The sequence below is a fragment of the Serinus canaria genome, chromosome 12 (genome assembly GCF_022539315.1).
Source record: "Serinus canaria isolate serCan28SL12 chromosome 12, serCan2020, whole genome shotgun sequence".
NCBI classification, from domain to species: domain Eukaryota; kingdom Metazoa; phylum Chordata; class Aves; order Passeriformes; family Fringillidae; genus Serinus; species Serinus canaria.
The window spans coordinates 11,220,656-11,236,215 of NC_066326.1; the positions used below are offsets into that span (position 1 = coordinate 11,220,656).

General features: G+C 40.1%; 1 protein-coding gene across 2 annotated transcripts in view; it reads left to right on the forward strand.

The window, feature by feature from the left end:
* Nucleotides 1-15,560, forward strand: part of EEFSEC (eukaryotic elongation factor, selenocysteine-tRNA specific) — a 120,934-nt gene that overhangs the window by 71,863 nt on the left and 33,511 nt on the right. For both annotated transcript variants that reach the window (XM_030228070.2, XM_030228069.2), the window contains exon 6: nucleotides 5,742-5,898. In XM_030228070.2, coding sequence (XP_030083930.2) covers nucleotides 5,742-5,898 — 157 coding nt within the window. The remainder of the gene's footprint in view (nucleotides 1-5,741; nucleotides 5,899-15,560) is intronic.

Here is a 15,560-nt window from a genome sequence, read left to right on the forward strand (position 1 = left end):
GGGAATGCAAGTCTCTGTCAGACAGTTCCCTCTTCTTCCTCAGCAGCAGTTGCTTCAGGCAAGCTCTTTCCAGGCCTGTCCTGTCCTTGTTGCCTCCTTCCAGTGAGGATTCTGTAAGCCTCTGCTCTTCATTTCCCCCTGCCCTCCTCAAGATATTTGTGGGCAGTTTCCTTTAGAAATTAAACTTACTGTGGCTATAGCTGACCTCCTGCTATGTGCCAGGTCTGTGCAGTGTTCCAAATGAAGCTTGCCATGTCCCACTGATGTCTCTTTTTGGATGTTTAGGATTTAAGAACCTGAGATCACCACAGTTAAAAATAATTTAAAATAGTCAAGAAACTGCCTGTGTATTTTTAAGTCATGGAGGTACCACCAGCAATCCTCCTGGCTGCTCAGAACCTTCTCCAGGAAGAGAAGACATCCTGAGCTTGGCATTCCTCTCTGTGTCATGCTTACAGAGCCAGGTCAAGACCTGTACATACCATCTGGTCTACAGAGCAGCTTGTGGTTTGGTTTTTATTCTTGGACAGTAAGGATCATAGGGTTTTTAATCTGTGTAGCAAGCCAGGGCTGACTGGTTTGGAGATGGATGGTATAAGATGTTGTAACAGTCTTGAGCCTCCACTTTCCCATATCTGTTAATATTGCTTTTTCCACATAATGGGAATGCAGCATAGATTAATAAAAAATGAAATCATGGCATGAACCAGTTTCTTCTCACTTGGTAAAAATAATGTTTTCATTCAGAGCATGTCAGGAATTCAGTGCCTATGTTTGTTTTGGGATTCAACCCTGCTAAGCTTTAAACAGAGATGAAGGAAACTTGCACTATAAAGGTGCATAATGAATGAACAGGGCCCTGTTGAAACCCTGTATGTGCTGGGAGAATGCTGTTGGGGAGGTGTAGAGCTTTTAGAACCTAGAGCAGTCTGGCTGTGCACCCCTCACTCATTGTCCTGATTCAGTACTCAGCACTCCTTTTTTTTTTTTATTTTTTTTTTTTTTTATTTTTTTCTGCCAAGCAAGGTTTTACCAGATTCTGGAGGTGGCACAATGCTCAGCAAAGAGAAGGGCATTTTATGGCTGCTTGTTGAATGTTCCTAAACTCGATTGTCCCTTTACTCAGAAAGGCAGAGAAAGGAGAATATTTTTTGGATATAAGAAACATAGGCTGGTGAGGGATGGGACAAACATCTGAAAACCAAGTTAATGGATATGTGGAGAAGTTAATGTGATGGCTTCCATTAAAAGAGCAGTAACGAGATGTGAAGCTGGAGGCTTCTAGTGCTGGAGGGAGTTGCAGAAAGAAAAGTCTTTATGTTGCTGTAAGCAAGCTCTTGAGGAAAAGCTGTGGCTGACCAAATCCTTCTTCGTCCCAAGTTGTTCAGCGAGTTCTCAGTGATCAGCTATAAGCTAGAAGTTTTTGTAGAGTCAGAAAAGCTGGTAACTTGATCATTGGTGCAATCCTCTCAGTTCCTTTCTCCTTCACCCTTTTTGTGGCCTCATGTACCATCATTTTCTCAATGCATGAAACCTTGTTTTAAAAGAGAACAGGAATTTGCAGTCTCAAAAATATTCCCATTTCTGACACAGAAATGGAAAGTGCTAGAAACTGTTTTCTAGAAATAAATGAGCTGTCACTGATCATGATGAAGATGTCTCAAGTGTACTTTTTCTGACGTACAAAAAAGTAATAAAAATGCTTTGTATTTTCAGTATTAGTCACAGGTTCTTTTTGTTCTTTTTTTCTCTCCTGTAGTTTTCCTGCTTTAGTTCCAGTGAACCTTTTATAAGTTTGCTCAGAATAATCCTTAGGCCTTTAAAAGAATTTCTTTTAAAACTCATGTAACTTTTTATTAAATCAGAAAAGGTTATTCCTTCTCTTTCTCAGTATCTTTTCTAGTATTTAATATTCAGTGCTTTTACTTTGTCTTAAGCCTTTCCTTATTTCCCTCTCATACTGGCACCACTTTGCTTCCTCCTGTGTTTCTGTTCTGATCTGCTTTTTTTTTCCTACAGATACATGAAGAGATGAAGTTATTTGCTCTCAAAATATGTTGAGAGGGTGTTCAGATGACATTCATTTCTAAATTATCCTGAAAAGAAGGGTTGTTTAACAGGCTGGACAGTAGAACTTGCTGTCCTGCTCTAAGGGGCATCCTGGAGTTGTTTTTCCTTGGAATTAATACTATGCTTTGCACTGAATTCCAACACATAATGTGAACTGTGGTTTTGCAAGCAGTCTAAGGCAGGGTAAGTACTGAAGAGATGAGGAGTGCAAGTTGGTTATTTTTTTTTTGCTAACTCCTTGGTTTCAGCACAAGGGTTATGTGCCAGAGATGCACATACTTCACCTACAGTTATAAAGCACTGTTTACTTTTTTTTGTGCAAACACAAAAGCCAAGTGGGAAGGGATATTTCATAAACTCAGTGCTATTGTGTCCTCTGGTCTAAGCCATAAAACAAGAGTAACAGAGACATTCCCTTTGAACTTGAAATCCTTTTCTAAGCTGCTGATCTAACCTAAGTGAGAGGGGGAGGCTATACCAGCCAGAAAATTTCTCTTCTGGGTATTTTTCCCATCCTGCCCCTTTTCTTTTTTAAAAGTCCTTAAGTGAGTTTGATACTGCACCTCTGCCCATAAATTTAAAAAAATATTATCGTAATGTAGGTCAGTGAACTGAAACGCCACTGTACACCATGGGGGATTAAAGTCAGAGAGGCAGCCCTCTCCCACTCCTACTAGGTCATATGACAATATAAACAAGAAATGCAAGGAGCCTTCAGCTTTTTCTTGCCCTAATCCTTTGTTTATGGAGCACTTAAACTGACTTTTGGGGTCGTCTCTGTCTGGCATTAAAGCCCTAAAGCTTTTTGAAGTTTCCCTGAAGTTAATAAAATTAGTCTGCCCTCATTGCTAGGCCCCTTGCTGCTGCTTCAGAGCAGACTGCAGATCCCTTACTGTCTTTGTGGTGTTTGGCTTTGTAAGTTCATCATATTTTATACCAAAAGAAAGAGTGTTTGAGAGAAAAGCAGAAAGCTCTCCCGAAAGGCTGTTCAGCTAATAGGCAAAGTGATTGCCATTGTAGATGTTCTGAGAACTCAAAGGGGATTAATTTAAAATCCTGCCATTGGAGGTAAATTGCTGGTAAAGTAATTGGAAGTGTTGAGTTTCAGTTAGAGAGAACAACATGCATTTCTTCCCCTTTTTACAAAGCAAAGCTAAACCAAAAATATAATTTTTCTTTTTCTTTTATTATTTTCTAATGCAATCCTAAAGTTGAGAAAATGAGCTTTCCTTCATAGCAGTTCTCTGCTACACTCATTTATTAAATGCAAAGACTGATCCAGTTATCTTAGTTCCTGTTAGGACAGGAATTCTCTAGTTATTTTGTCTTTGTCAGGGATAAATTGGTGATAGGCTCACCAGAGGGCAAGGATGGCACAGGATGGGTTGTGTAGTATTTAGTGTGTGAGACAGATACTTCAGGTCATTGAGGTTTTATTCCAAACAGCCAGTCAGGCAAGTCACTGATCACTTATTATCTCAGCACCACTAAAGTGGTTTTGTTTCTAATGGCCTGTATCACCATGCCCAGGGAATCATGGTGATACCTACAGAATGTATTCATTGGTTAAAGGAGGGTTTTTTTAAACAAGTTGATTTAAGAACTGGCTGGATGGCCGAGCCTAGAGAGTGGTGGTGAATGGTGCTTAATCCAGCTGTATCCACAGTCACCAGTGGTGCCCCTCAGGGATCTGTGCTGGGGCCTGTTCTGTTTAATATCTTCGTTGATGACATGGATGAGGGGGTTGAGTCTTTCATAGGTAAATTTGCAGATGACACTAAGCTGGGAGCACATGTCCATCTGTGGGAAGGTAGGATGGCTCTGCAGAGAGACCTGGAATGGTTGGATGGATGGGCCAGTAAGATGAAGTTTACCAAGTCCAAGTGCTGAGTCCTGCATTTTGGCCACAATAACCCCCTGCAATGCTCTAGGCTGGGGACGGTGTGGCTGGACAGTGCCCAGGCAGAAAAGAACCTGGGGGTACTGACTGACAGCTGACTGAACATGAGCCAGCTGTGTGCCCTGGTGCCCAAGAAGGCCATCCTGGCCTGTGTCAGGATCAGTGTGGCCAGCAGGAGCAGGGAGGTCATTCTGCCCCTGTACTTGGCACTGGTGAGGTCACACCTGGAGTGCTGTGTCCACTTCTGGCCCCTCAGTTTGGGAAGGACGTTGGGATGCTCGAGCATGTCCAGAGGAGGCAACAAGGCTGGAGAGGGGCTGGGAACACAAACCCTGTGAGGAATGGCTGAGGGAGCTGGGGTCTTTAGTTTGGAGAAAAGGAGACTCAGATGTGGCCTTAACACTTTGTACAACTCCCTGAAAGGTGGCTGTAGTCAGTTGTTGAGGCATCTGAGTGTTCCTGCCTACAGCTTTGGCTGCACCCAGCCCAGAGCAGAGCTGCCTGTCCTGTTGTCATCTCCACATGACAGAAGCAAGAAGGGCTGTACATATTTCTCATCCTGCACCTGGTCTGGGACAGGGAGAGGTCTTGCCAGTGCTCTCTAATGCTGCACAGCCCTTTCAAGACTGTTTATAGCTGAGCAAGTAAGTTCTGTTTAAAATAAAAATGAAATTTCTGATATGTATAAATGTAACAAAATAATAACAGTTGTAGGAGTTTGAGTCTGTATATGCATTATGGTTTATGGGGGAGGCTTCAGGGAAGGACAGTTTCTTAATAAACTGGCAGTGTTTTGAGTCATCAATATTTTGAGTTCATTTAAACTGAGTAAAGGGGAGTGTTCAGAACTGATTGCAATTCTTTACTGTTCTAAGTCTTTGTAACCCTTAGGTGTAGCTAAAAATGGTTCCTGAGATGTGAAGAAGAGCTGCAACTTTTACCACACAAAATAATCTTGGAAAGATTGAAGTAATATCCCCATATTTATTCTGATAAATAAATGTTCTTTCTGCATCTACAGGGTAGAGTAACTGCAGGCATTGGCTGTACAAGGATATTCACACCTACAGGATTAGGCTCACTTGACTGCACCTCATACTTTGTAATGCCTAAGGGAGGGTTGTTTATCTTGCCTTACCCACCAACCTCACTGCCTCTTGTTCCTGATAGCTTAATTAACAATTCAACTTGGAATGGTTCTTCCCACTGGGTTACAAACCTTGAAATTAAAATTGGATACAGTGGTCACAAGGCTCTTGGTTTAACAAATCAATATGTATGTTAAGGTGAGTATTTAAAAGGCTCTGTTTAGAAGCTGTGTCATTTCTTTGGAAGTGTAACTGTTGGAGTGCAGGTCTGGAGCTAAGAGAATGGTTATGTAGGTGATAATGTACTTAGCTGTAGAATAAATAATGGAATAAACTTTTTGTCAACATAGGTACTTCAGTGACTTTCATGGAAAGGTTTCAAAGCAGAAAAAATATTTTAATTAACTAATCTTTACAGCATGTTCTGATGTAGGTTTTATTCTTCTTATATTTTGATAGGGGAGGTGGAAGCAGAAATATGTTAACTCATAAAATCTTCTGTGGTTTTAGACACAAATTGCCTTAAACTCAGCAGTTTAGATGACCCAGAGTTTTGCTCATTTGGGGGTAAATGGTTTGTAAAAGGTGGAGTGGTAGAAGTTGCCAAACTTAGCACATAACATGGATCATTTCTTGTCACTTTAGCTTCTGGAGTAATGAATCCCTATTTTTTTTTTTTGCAGGTGATGGATGATTACAGTGTGATTGGTCGTTCATTGTTCAAAAAGGAAACAAACATCCAGATTTTTGTGGGTCTGAAAGTGAAACTGTCTACAGGAGAAGATGGAATAATAGATGGTGGTTTTGGACAGAGTGGCAAATTCAAAATCCGAATTCCAGGTAGGTGTTAGCAGTTAACTAATGACAATCTATGTCCAGGAACTTTCCACGTTGCAAGGTGAAGTGTTACCAGTAATCTCCTGAAGTTTTGAAATCAGCTCACACCCAGTTGGAGCAGTGATCTGGTGGGGCCTGTACCTCTTCTAATTACATGATGGTGGCTGTGACTTACAGTGTGACACTGAATGGCCTGAAGCCACATCCCCTGTGTCAACAAACTCAGGTCTCAAAATGACTTCTTGCTAAGTGGCATAACACAGAAATCATGCTGTGCCCAGAGAGGTTTGTGGTAATCTCTCCTCTCCTAATGTATGTATGATTTGCACCAGAGCCCTTCTGAAGAAATAAAAGAAAGCAAACCTGCAATCATTTTTACCTGTGGCTGCTTATTAAATATAGTATATTGGATGCAAGTTCCTTAAATTGGCTCTGTTCTGCATGTTATTACCTAACTTGCCTTCAAGCAAAAACTGCTTGATAAATGGGGTTTTGGACATCTTGAGAGTGTTTTTATTGCTTGTGTCTCCTAGTTTTATAATATTATATATGACTGTATTTTTCATCCTTGGTGAATTACAGGGAGGATTTATGCCTCCTTAGGTTAGAGCATGGGAAATTATGGGTGCTAGAGTTTATAAGTGTCATTTACTGCGGTTTTTTTCCCACTGTTTAAGGCAGGAGAGTAGTTCTGAGCCTTTTCAAAAGGCAGTAATAGGTGTTGCATTTAAGTGAGATTGCAGGATAAGATTTTTAAGGATACCAGGCAGTACTTTTGTATTTCTGTTTTGCCTTCAGCCCATTTGTCACTAGTTAATCCCCCACCCTCTTAGGAGATGAGCAAGATTGCTTCTGTTGAACAAGTGGAGAAAAGAAATTACAGTATTGTATGGCAGCAAACAGTCAACATAGCCATTGATCTGCAGAGAAAGGTGAAGTTTCCTGATTCCTTGCAGAAGATGCACTATCTTTGCATTTAATTTAGTGTAATGCAACTGCTCTAATTTTCACCCTCTACAGGTTTCCTTTCTTCTTCCTCTTAGAGGATAAGAATTTCTGACTATATAAAATATCTCCTGTGTTCTGTCCTAGCTGTACTTCTAGTTTTGTAATCAAATGCTTGATTTTGCAAATAGGTCTGAGAGCCTTATTAGCAAGCACATTTCACATTTAAAGAAAAAGGTTGCAGCAGATACATGTTTACTTTCAGTTTTCTGGTATAGAAAAGATTGTGGGAATTCCTTAGGTACCTCTAGGTAGGTGATGAAATGATGCATGGATGACCTTAGAGCTGAAAAGCTGAAAATCAAGATGGTGTCTTGCCTAAAAATGTAGTTATGTAATGTTTTTAGTAACTTTTCTCTCCCAGAGGCAAGAATCTGATGAACAAAAAGAACAGGAGGATAGCATTTACATTGCCAGTTCTACTGTTTTGGATGGAGGAAATGGCTCTTCCTGGGACAGAGAGAAGCCTTGTAAGGAGTCTCTGGCACCCTTGTGGATTTAAGCAGGAACTGTAATTGTGAACCAGCAGTTACATTAAGAAAATTGTATATAGATTTAGATAATGGCATTTTGCTCTGTCCATTAAGCTAGTGGGAAGAAATGATACCTTTCACCAAGGTGTTCATTATCTAATCTTGGTTACACTCATCAGATGTTCAACAGCAGACCTTGAAACAGAGGACCCTTTATGGTTTATTCTTTCAATGAGAAGAATATGTGGCAGAATGCTAGAATTTAATACCTCTCTAAGGTAGGCAGAATAATACAACTTGGTTTGCTTTGCTTTAGTCTGGGTCAAACTTGGGTGCTCTTGTTGTCTGGAAAGAAAAGGCAGTAAGTTAAGTCAGGTTGAGGGTATCAAGGAATGGAAAAGAAGCACAGAATTTGAAAGAGCCTAAAAACCTGTCTCTTTAAGAGTTCCAGAGATTTGTGTGCAGGGGGAGGGCCATTGCTGTGATACTGCTTGAGTCAACTGCAGTTCACATTCCTTTGTTAGATCAGTGTTGCTTTTTTAATGTGTCTGCACCCTGTTTGTGAGTTGTTGTTTTTTTTTTTTAATTTAACTGGTCAGACTTCTCTCTCCCTTACCCCCATCCCATTCTTCATCCTGGTCTCCTCTCATACAGTCTCTTTCATATTTTTTTGGGTAGACCTTTTTTAAATTTTTCTAAAGTTACTTTTCTGTGATTCCTTCAGAAATGTGTCAGGGAGTGGGAGGGAAGGAAAGGAAATGTCCAGGTTGAAAACTGCCTTGTGCTGCCTCAGCCTGGCAGTCCATCAGTCCTCTCCTATTTAAAGCCAGTCAACCCCTAGAACTGAGTTAGCTTGTTCAGCTAGTCAACCTGATGATAGCTGGTTCTAGAAATAAACCTCTCCATGGCAGTAAAATTCAAGGAGATTTGTGTTCTGACTACTAAAGGTGGTAATAGACCATGGCACATCTTAGGGCACTGCATGGTCCCACTGGTACCAACACCACCTCTCACATGAGCAAGTGTTGGGCTCCCCAAGTGTTCTTCCATGCTCTCTTGAAAATGGCTTGTGTTTGCTATGGATCTGCCTGGGAACTTTTGTCTTCTGTCATCTGTGGGCTGAAACTTTGCAGACCTCAACTGGGAATGGCAGAACATGGATCTGTTTCTTACTCTGGCACTGCTTGTTTGCAGCAGTAAGTCAGATACTTCTCTCTGCTCTTCTGCTTTGTGAAATGGGGATAATTGCTATCCATTCTGGAAAAAAACCCCAAAATAATGAAATTCCTATTCCTGATTTTGATTTATTCCAGGCTTAGAGCATTAATATTTCTTGAAAAGACATAATTATCTTTCTTTAGAGTACAAAAAGCACATCTAGAGTACAGCATGCAATTGGAAGTTCCTCAGTTGCTGAAAGATGTCAGTACTTTGGAAAAAGTTCAGGGAAGAGCAGCATGCTGGAGAGGCTGAAGGGATTGATTTATGAGGGAAAGAAGATGAAAAGAAATGCATGAAACTTGGCTAAACGATGTCTAAGTGGGAGATATTCTTATCCACAAGTGTTTGAAGAATATAATGGAGAAGAATCCCTTAGGGTGGTCCAAGGAGGTGGAAGCAAAGCTTAATAACATGAAATAAAGCAAAGTGTAACTTGACTATTGAGAGATGTTATTTAGCAGAGATGTCTTGACTGCCAGATCATCTTTGCAGATGAAGATGTATTCCAGTTTGACAATATTTATGTGTAGTTTGCCTGGATGTTTGCTAGTGCAGGGTAAAACAGGCAGGTAGTAGGATGGTGGGTGGAAGTACAATTTATTTTTCAGCTCACTTCATTTTTTTGTGTCCCAGCATGCTTTTATTGCTTGAACGACAAGGTATGACCTTTCTAGAATGTTTGCAGCAGCATCTAAAAGAAAAAGAAAAAAACTATTTGCTGGCAGATCTGCTGTTCTGTGGGGCTCAGTTGTGGAGCTGTTTGTGCTTTAACTGCAGGCAAAGTTTCAAGGCCTGTTAATTGACAAGATGACGCTTCCTTTCCAGACTGGTTGCATGATCAAATGCATAAAAAAGAGGGACATAATCTCTAAACTCACAAGAGAGTTTTGTGTAGTTTAACAAGCTGCTTAAAAAGCAGACGGGGTTTGAAAGGCAATTTAAACTACGCTGCTTTTAAAGATATGCTTTGTGTGGATGAGGGAGCGAGCTACTGATGGGGCACTGCTTGCTGAGGTGGGTGATATGTGGCAGCTGCTTTAGTTGTAAATGGAACACTGTACAGGGCAAATGAGTGAGAAGTATTGTTCAAGAACAAGTTTGGGGAGGCAAGGACTGTATGTTTAAGTGTCTTATTCTAAAGAAGATAAAAGCTAACAATGACAGTCTTTGGAAAATGCTTATTTCAACATACCTTGCACCAAGGAATGTTGTGCCAGTTGATAAGACATTTAGAGGAAAGTTCAGCAAATCATTTGAATAACTTAGTGCTAATTGTGGATTTTATTTAACTGTCTCTCACCCAAGAACTGACCCTGTAAAACTGTGCTTGGTTTGCAAAATCATGATTTGTTGCTGTGTGTCTTGACATCTTCTAAAAGACTGACTTTAGACGTGCCCAATTCTTTGGTTTTGGCTCATTGCGTTTGTTGTGTGCTTGATTTTTGTAAAGCTTGATTTTTGTAGCAGCTTTTAAAATCTAATTGGAGCATGTGTGATATCTCAGGCATGGTTCACTTTCCTTTCTGTCTTTCTGTCTAATTTCTAGCGAAGTGTTCATCCTTTCTGAGGCACTGCAATGTGTCTAGCTGCCATTCTCCTCTTTTTGACTAAAAATTGCCGTACATGACTTAAAGAGTTACCTTATTTCTTAATGTGAAAGAAGCAGTGCATATCTAACACTCCTAAGAGCTGAACACATTTCTGAATTGAGCAAATTTAAATGTAATAAAAGACACTTTTCATAAGAAGAGATAAAAATGAGAATATTGGAGTACAAGCTTTGTGGCTTCTCTGTTCTTTTTAGCCATACAGGATAACAGGAGTTATAGGTTTCTTAAAACAGGTGAAAACAAACTGGTTTATGACTTTGTCTTTTGTTACCAGTAACTTTTTGCCTTGCACTTGAGAGAACAAGTCCATTTCACCGTTTCCACTGCTTGTCAGGGTGAGAGGGATTGAATATGCCATAAAAGTCTGTTCTGGAGTGACAGCACAGATCTTCTCCCTCACCCAGGACACAGCACCTCGGGGTGCCATGGTCCATAACATGACACACAGTGTCAGAATTCAGCAAAGTGTCTTATTCTTGACAATTCCATGTATTCTTACATGTGAAATTAAGGGTAGAAATACAGAATATGTTTTCCCCACTCAGCATATTGCGGGTTTGGTGCATCTTTGGTGATTTTATATTTTGCCACTTTTTTCATTGGATGAGATCCCCACTGGCTTGCCAAGTACTTAATGACATAGTGGGAGAGCTGTGGTGTAAGAGGTGTACATGAACAGCACTACTCTGCATGATTTCAATTCCAGTTAAAAACTGAGGGTTTAAAAGTGCAATTCAATTTCTTTTCAGTATTTTTAAGGATTCCACTTAAGCGAGGAAGTTGACGGGAGGTTAAATAGCATGAGGGAAATTAAAGTTATGTGAATATTGAAAAATACAACAGTAAAATAATTTGTGTATCACATTGTGTCCTGTAACCTCCTCCTTAAGAGCTCTCTTAATTGTTTTCTTTTTTGATATTTGATATTTTTCATTACTATTCAAGGCATATGTCACTTTGTTCAGGTAGGTCTCAACACTCCAAGCTGAGCATTTGTGGAATATTACTTTCAGGGTTTGGGTTTTTCTTAACAATTGTAGGAGACAAGCTTTAAATGGTTGACTGTAGTTAATGTCATATTCCCAACTCTGTCATTTGGAGGATACTCCTTACTGACATCAGTAGGAATGGGGCAGCCTAAACCTTTTCATTGCACTGAGAATAATTAAACATCCTGTCACTGAGCAGCATACCTTTTTTATGGGAGATCTTGACATTTGGAATTCTTTGCTTGTGTTGCATTAGAATAGGATAATCTTCTCTTAGGCCAAATGGAATTTAGGCACATTTAATGTCCTTGTTTTCCCAGCCTGGCTTCTGTTTTAATAAAGGAAAATAAAAAATTGTTGGCTGCAAGGGTCTGGTGGGTTGCCATCCCTGTCAGTATCAGGTGAGGCTGAGCAGGATTTCAGTCAAGAGGAAAAACAAAAGCCCAAGGGCAAAGAAATCTGTGTAGCTGTGTTTTATTTGAAAGCTGGAGATTAGCTGTGCTTGTTCTTTCACAGTCTCTTTTCCCCTACCCTCTAAACCAAACAAAACCTAAAATCCTTAAGGGGTACTTCAGGAATAAATCTCCTTCTCTCCTTTTTGTGAAAGTTGGCTGGTGTAGTATGGACAGAGGCTGGGAGAGGATTGTTGCCATAGAGGCATCACTTCCTTGTATGATCCCCTCTTGAGCAGATTAAACTGTAGTGATGTGGAAGTCCTGGTGGCCACATAGGAACAAGGAACTTGTACTGCATTTGCACAAAAAGATTGGCCTGAAGGAATCAAGCCTGCTTTTGAGTGGTGACATCATGTGTGCCCATAGTGACCTTTGAAGCTCAATAACCAGATTTATCAACCTTAGAGAGTTCTTGTGGAATCAAACTCAAAATTTGTGTATATTCCTTCTGAATGAAAACAGAAATCAAGGAAATAACAATTTACTTACTGCCTGTCTGCCTCATTCATGATGGGATTGGGAGATCCTGGTCTTGTCTGCAATGACAGAACTACAGGATGGAATCTCTGAACTGAGAGCTCTGAAGGGGGAATGTGTAGATACTGAGATTGGTTTCACAGGCAGCTCCCAGGGCAGGTTGGGACTCTTTGGATTTGAAGTTTCCATTGGAGTCCAGCAGGTTGCTTTTCTGGCATCAAGCAGACATGGGCTATGGAATTATCAGGCATCAGGTGATACAGCAGCATTTGAGTATGTCTGCAAGAAAAGAGTCCAGCTCCTGTGTAAGCCCTTGTGTTGGGTGCAATATGGGCTACACAGTGAGCCTCTGGGTCATTGAAAAGAGTGAGAGAGAGCCTTTTATTTTACTCCACCCACCCTTCTATTCTCGTGCAAGAGGAGCTTAATGGAAGTGCCATTAGTGTAACAGAAAGAGCACTGGTGGTTCTGCACCACATGATGTGACTGCAGTGTTTCTTTCCTACAGCCCACACCACACCAGTGACCACCACACTCCCCTCGAGGGCAGGGCTCTTGGTGTCCTTCAGGAAGCATTCTATTGCTCTCTGACCAACCCTGCTGTGGCAGTAAAGAGCAGTGTGTTCTGAGCCCTTTTTGCTTCCCTGAGCAGCAAAGCACCTCACACTTGTACAAGTGTGAGCTCAGCCCCAAAGCAAACTGAGCTTTCACTCTGGGCTTTGCTGCCTCTTGGGCTTTTGTTCAGTTTGTTTCTGTACAACTCAGCAGAACATGTTTTTCTGAGCTTACTGTTTGTATGTGGAAAGCAGTAAGGATGTAGGTGCTGCCTCAATCTATAAAGACAATTACCTTGAAAAGACAAGGTGGTGAAGTTAAGCATTTAGAATTTCAGATACTAAAAAAAAATCTTAATTAGCTCTCCATTGTGAGATGCATTATGATACCAGGTATAATTAAGTGATTGCATTCCCCACACTGACAGACAAGAGGAAACTTTGATCTTTTTGGTGATGCTTTGTAACTGACCTGTTGTCCTGTACTGAGGGATTTTTTTCTCCATAGTGAGTAATCAATTGCTTTATTTTTTGCATTTTACTGGAGTCCTGCTGCAAATATGAAATCAATTATTTGTGCTATTTATGGAAAAAAAATCCTATTAAGAAAATAAAAAGAATTCCAGCAGATGGGATTTGTTTGACCATAGGGTATCTTATACAGATTCTACCACTTGGGGAAGAAAAAAAAATACACAACCCAAGACCAAAAGAAACCCCACTTAGTAATCACTTGCATACATTTTCTTTTCTTAATACTTGCTTTCTATCTCCATTGAGCCTCCCTGCACTTTGACTAAGTTTTTGCTAATGCTCTCACCTCTCTCCTCTTTGCTTCTGTTCTTTATTCACCTGCTCCTGCATCCCCTGCCCATCTTTTTTGGTCCCTGAAGTTGGATGACAGTGACAGCTTGGTTTGCCCTCAAATATTTCTTCCACCATTTCCAGGCTTCTGTAGAGATGTCCAAGGTAGAGGTGATTGTTTCTGACCTGTGGATGTTCTAGTGAATATTGTGAGCTCTTGAAAGGAAAAGCTGAAGGGAAAATCCAGTCTAGCTCTGTGCCTGAGATTGCCCTCTGCAGATGGAGGCCATTGGGAATTGAGCTGCCAAAATAGTATGCTCCAAGTGCATTCTAATTAAGTTTCTTTTTTTTTTTTGTCTCTAAGAACAGCAACTGCTCTACTGGTAATTCTGAAGTTGTTTCAAATCCCTGTTGCAAAATAGAAAGATGCTATAATAGAATTTATTTATCTTAATTTGAGGATAAAATCAGGATCTGATAGTGTGGGAAGAGCTTGGGAGATGACTGTGGGTTTTTACAAGTATTTTTGAAACTGAGCAGTTGTTGTTTCAATTGGCAGTGGCATTGGTAGTCAGCTGTCCAAAGTACTCATGATAGTAAGCCCCCAAAGAATGATTTTCCTTTTATTAAAAGAAAAAAAAATTCTGTAAAGATTGTTTCTTTTCTTAGATAAACTCAGGTCATATATAAGATTCTTCTAAGCCACAAGAGCTAGATACATAAATTAAACAAACTGAGATTTGCATTCAGTTGCATGTTTTTAGGATCTGGGATTTCAAAAGAGGTGCACTTATCTTGAGATTTGTGGTAAAACTGAGAGCTGGAAATGCTGCTGTGTATAATAACCTTTCTGCTGTGTAGAGTCTCTTGTGGTCGTAAGTCTTTCCAGTTAATCCAGGCTTTGTTATTTTGGGGGAATGTAGTTTTTGTGGAAAGTTGCATTCCCTGGGAGAAAATAAGCATCTTGCACATTTAGGGCTGTTACTTTGCTGAATTTTGAATAATTATAAAAGCAGCTGTAAGCCCTTGGAGCTCATTGCCCAGTCCAGCTCCCTGGCAGGGCATGTCTGCAGGGGATGTGGCCAAAGAGGCTGCTCCATTTGCCTGTGTTTGTTCTGTGCTTTTATTTGCCATCACATCATCCTAAACTTCCTTGGGCACCATTTCCAAATTATCTAACACCTCTTGGCTCCTTGTTGCTGTTATGTAAACTGCCTGTTGGGCTGTGGTGAGTCTTGCTTCACGTGCTTAGGAAATCCTTTGTTCAACGGGGTCCTTTACTGAAGGTTACCTTTTTGAAGAAAAAAGGAGGAAGAAATTCAATATGTGGTGGGAGGCAAAATTAAATATTCAAAATGAGAAACTGAGCAGGTTTATTTCCCCTATAAAAGGAATCCTACCCTGTTTTACATGTGTGATGGTTCCATTAACACACAACTTCAGAATAGAACCATATTCAGGTTTTTAAATTTCTGCTGCTTTTTTATTTTGGATATTTTTCATTTTAAAGTGGAGATGCCTTGCACAGTCACTACAACCCAGTTGTCCTGTTTCTTACAGGCCAAATTCTTCATTTAATTTTGACTTCACTGGATTTATGCTGCTGAAGTTGCAAACTTTCGAGCATGGCATGGAACAACACAATTTCTCTTACTTTCATGAAATAGTACAGAAGTTTAATGTACCACACATTCTGCAAACAAGAGCAGGAGGCACCTTTTGTCTGTTTTTTGTTGTTGTCCTTTTTAGGTGTTTCATTTTGCAAATTCAGTACACACTGTAATTTCAAATGTGAAAACTTTTTCTTGAAAAAGAGTATAACTAATAGTGGGTTTTATTATGTGTCTGTATAGTTTGGTTGTTTGGCCTTAGAGCATCAAAAAATAATAATTTGGTAATAGCTTGTACCTCCTAGAACAAATGGGAATTTTTTTTTTTTTTAAACTTAGTTCTCATTAACTTGCACTTTGCAAGTTTGGGATGCTTCAGTGAGTGCCTTGGAAAAATGTACAGAAGGAACAAAGTAGTTTCTTCTGAAGAATTACAAAACATTATAAGAATGGCTGTTGGTTTACTG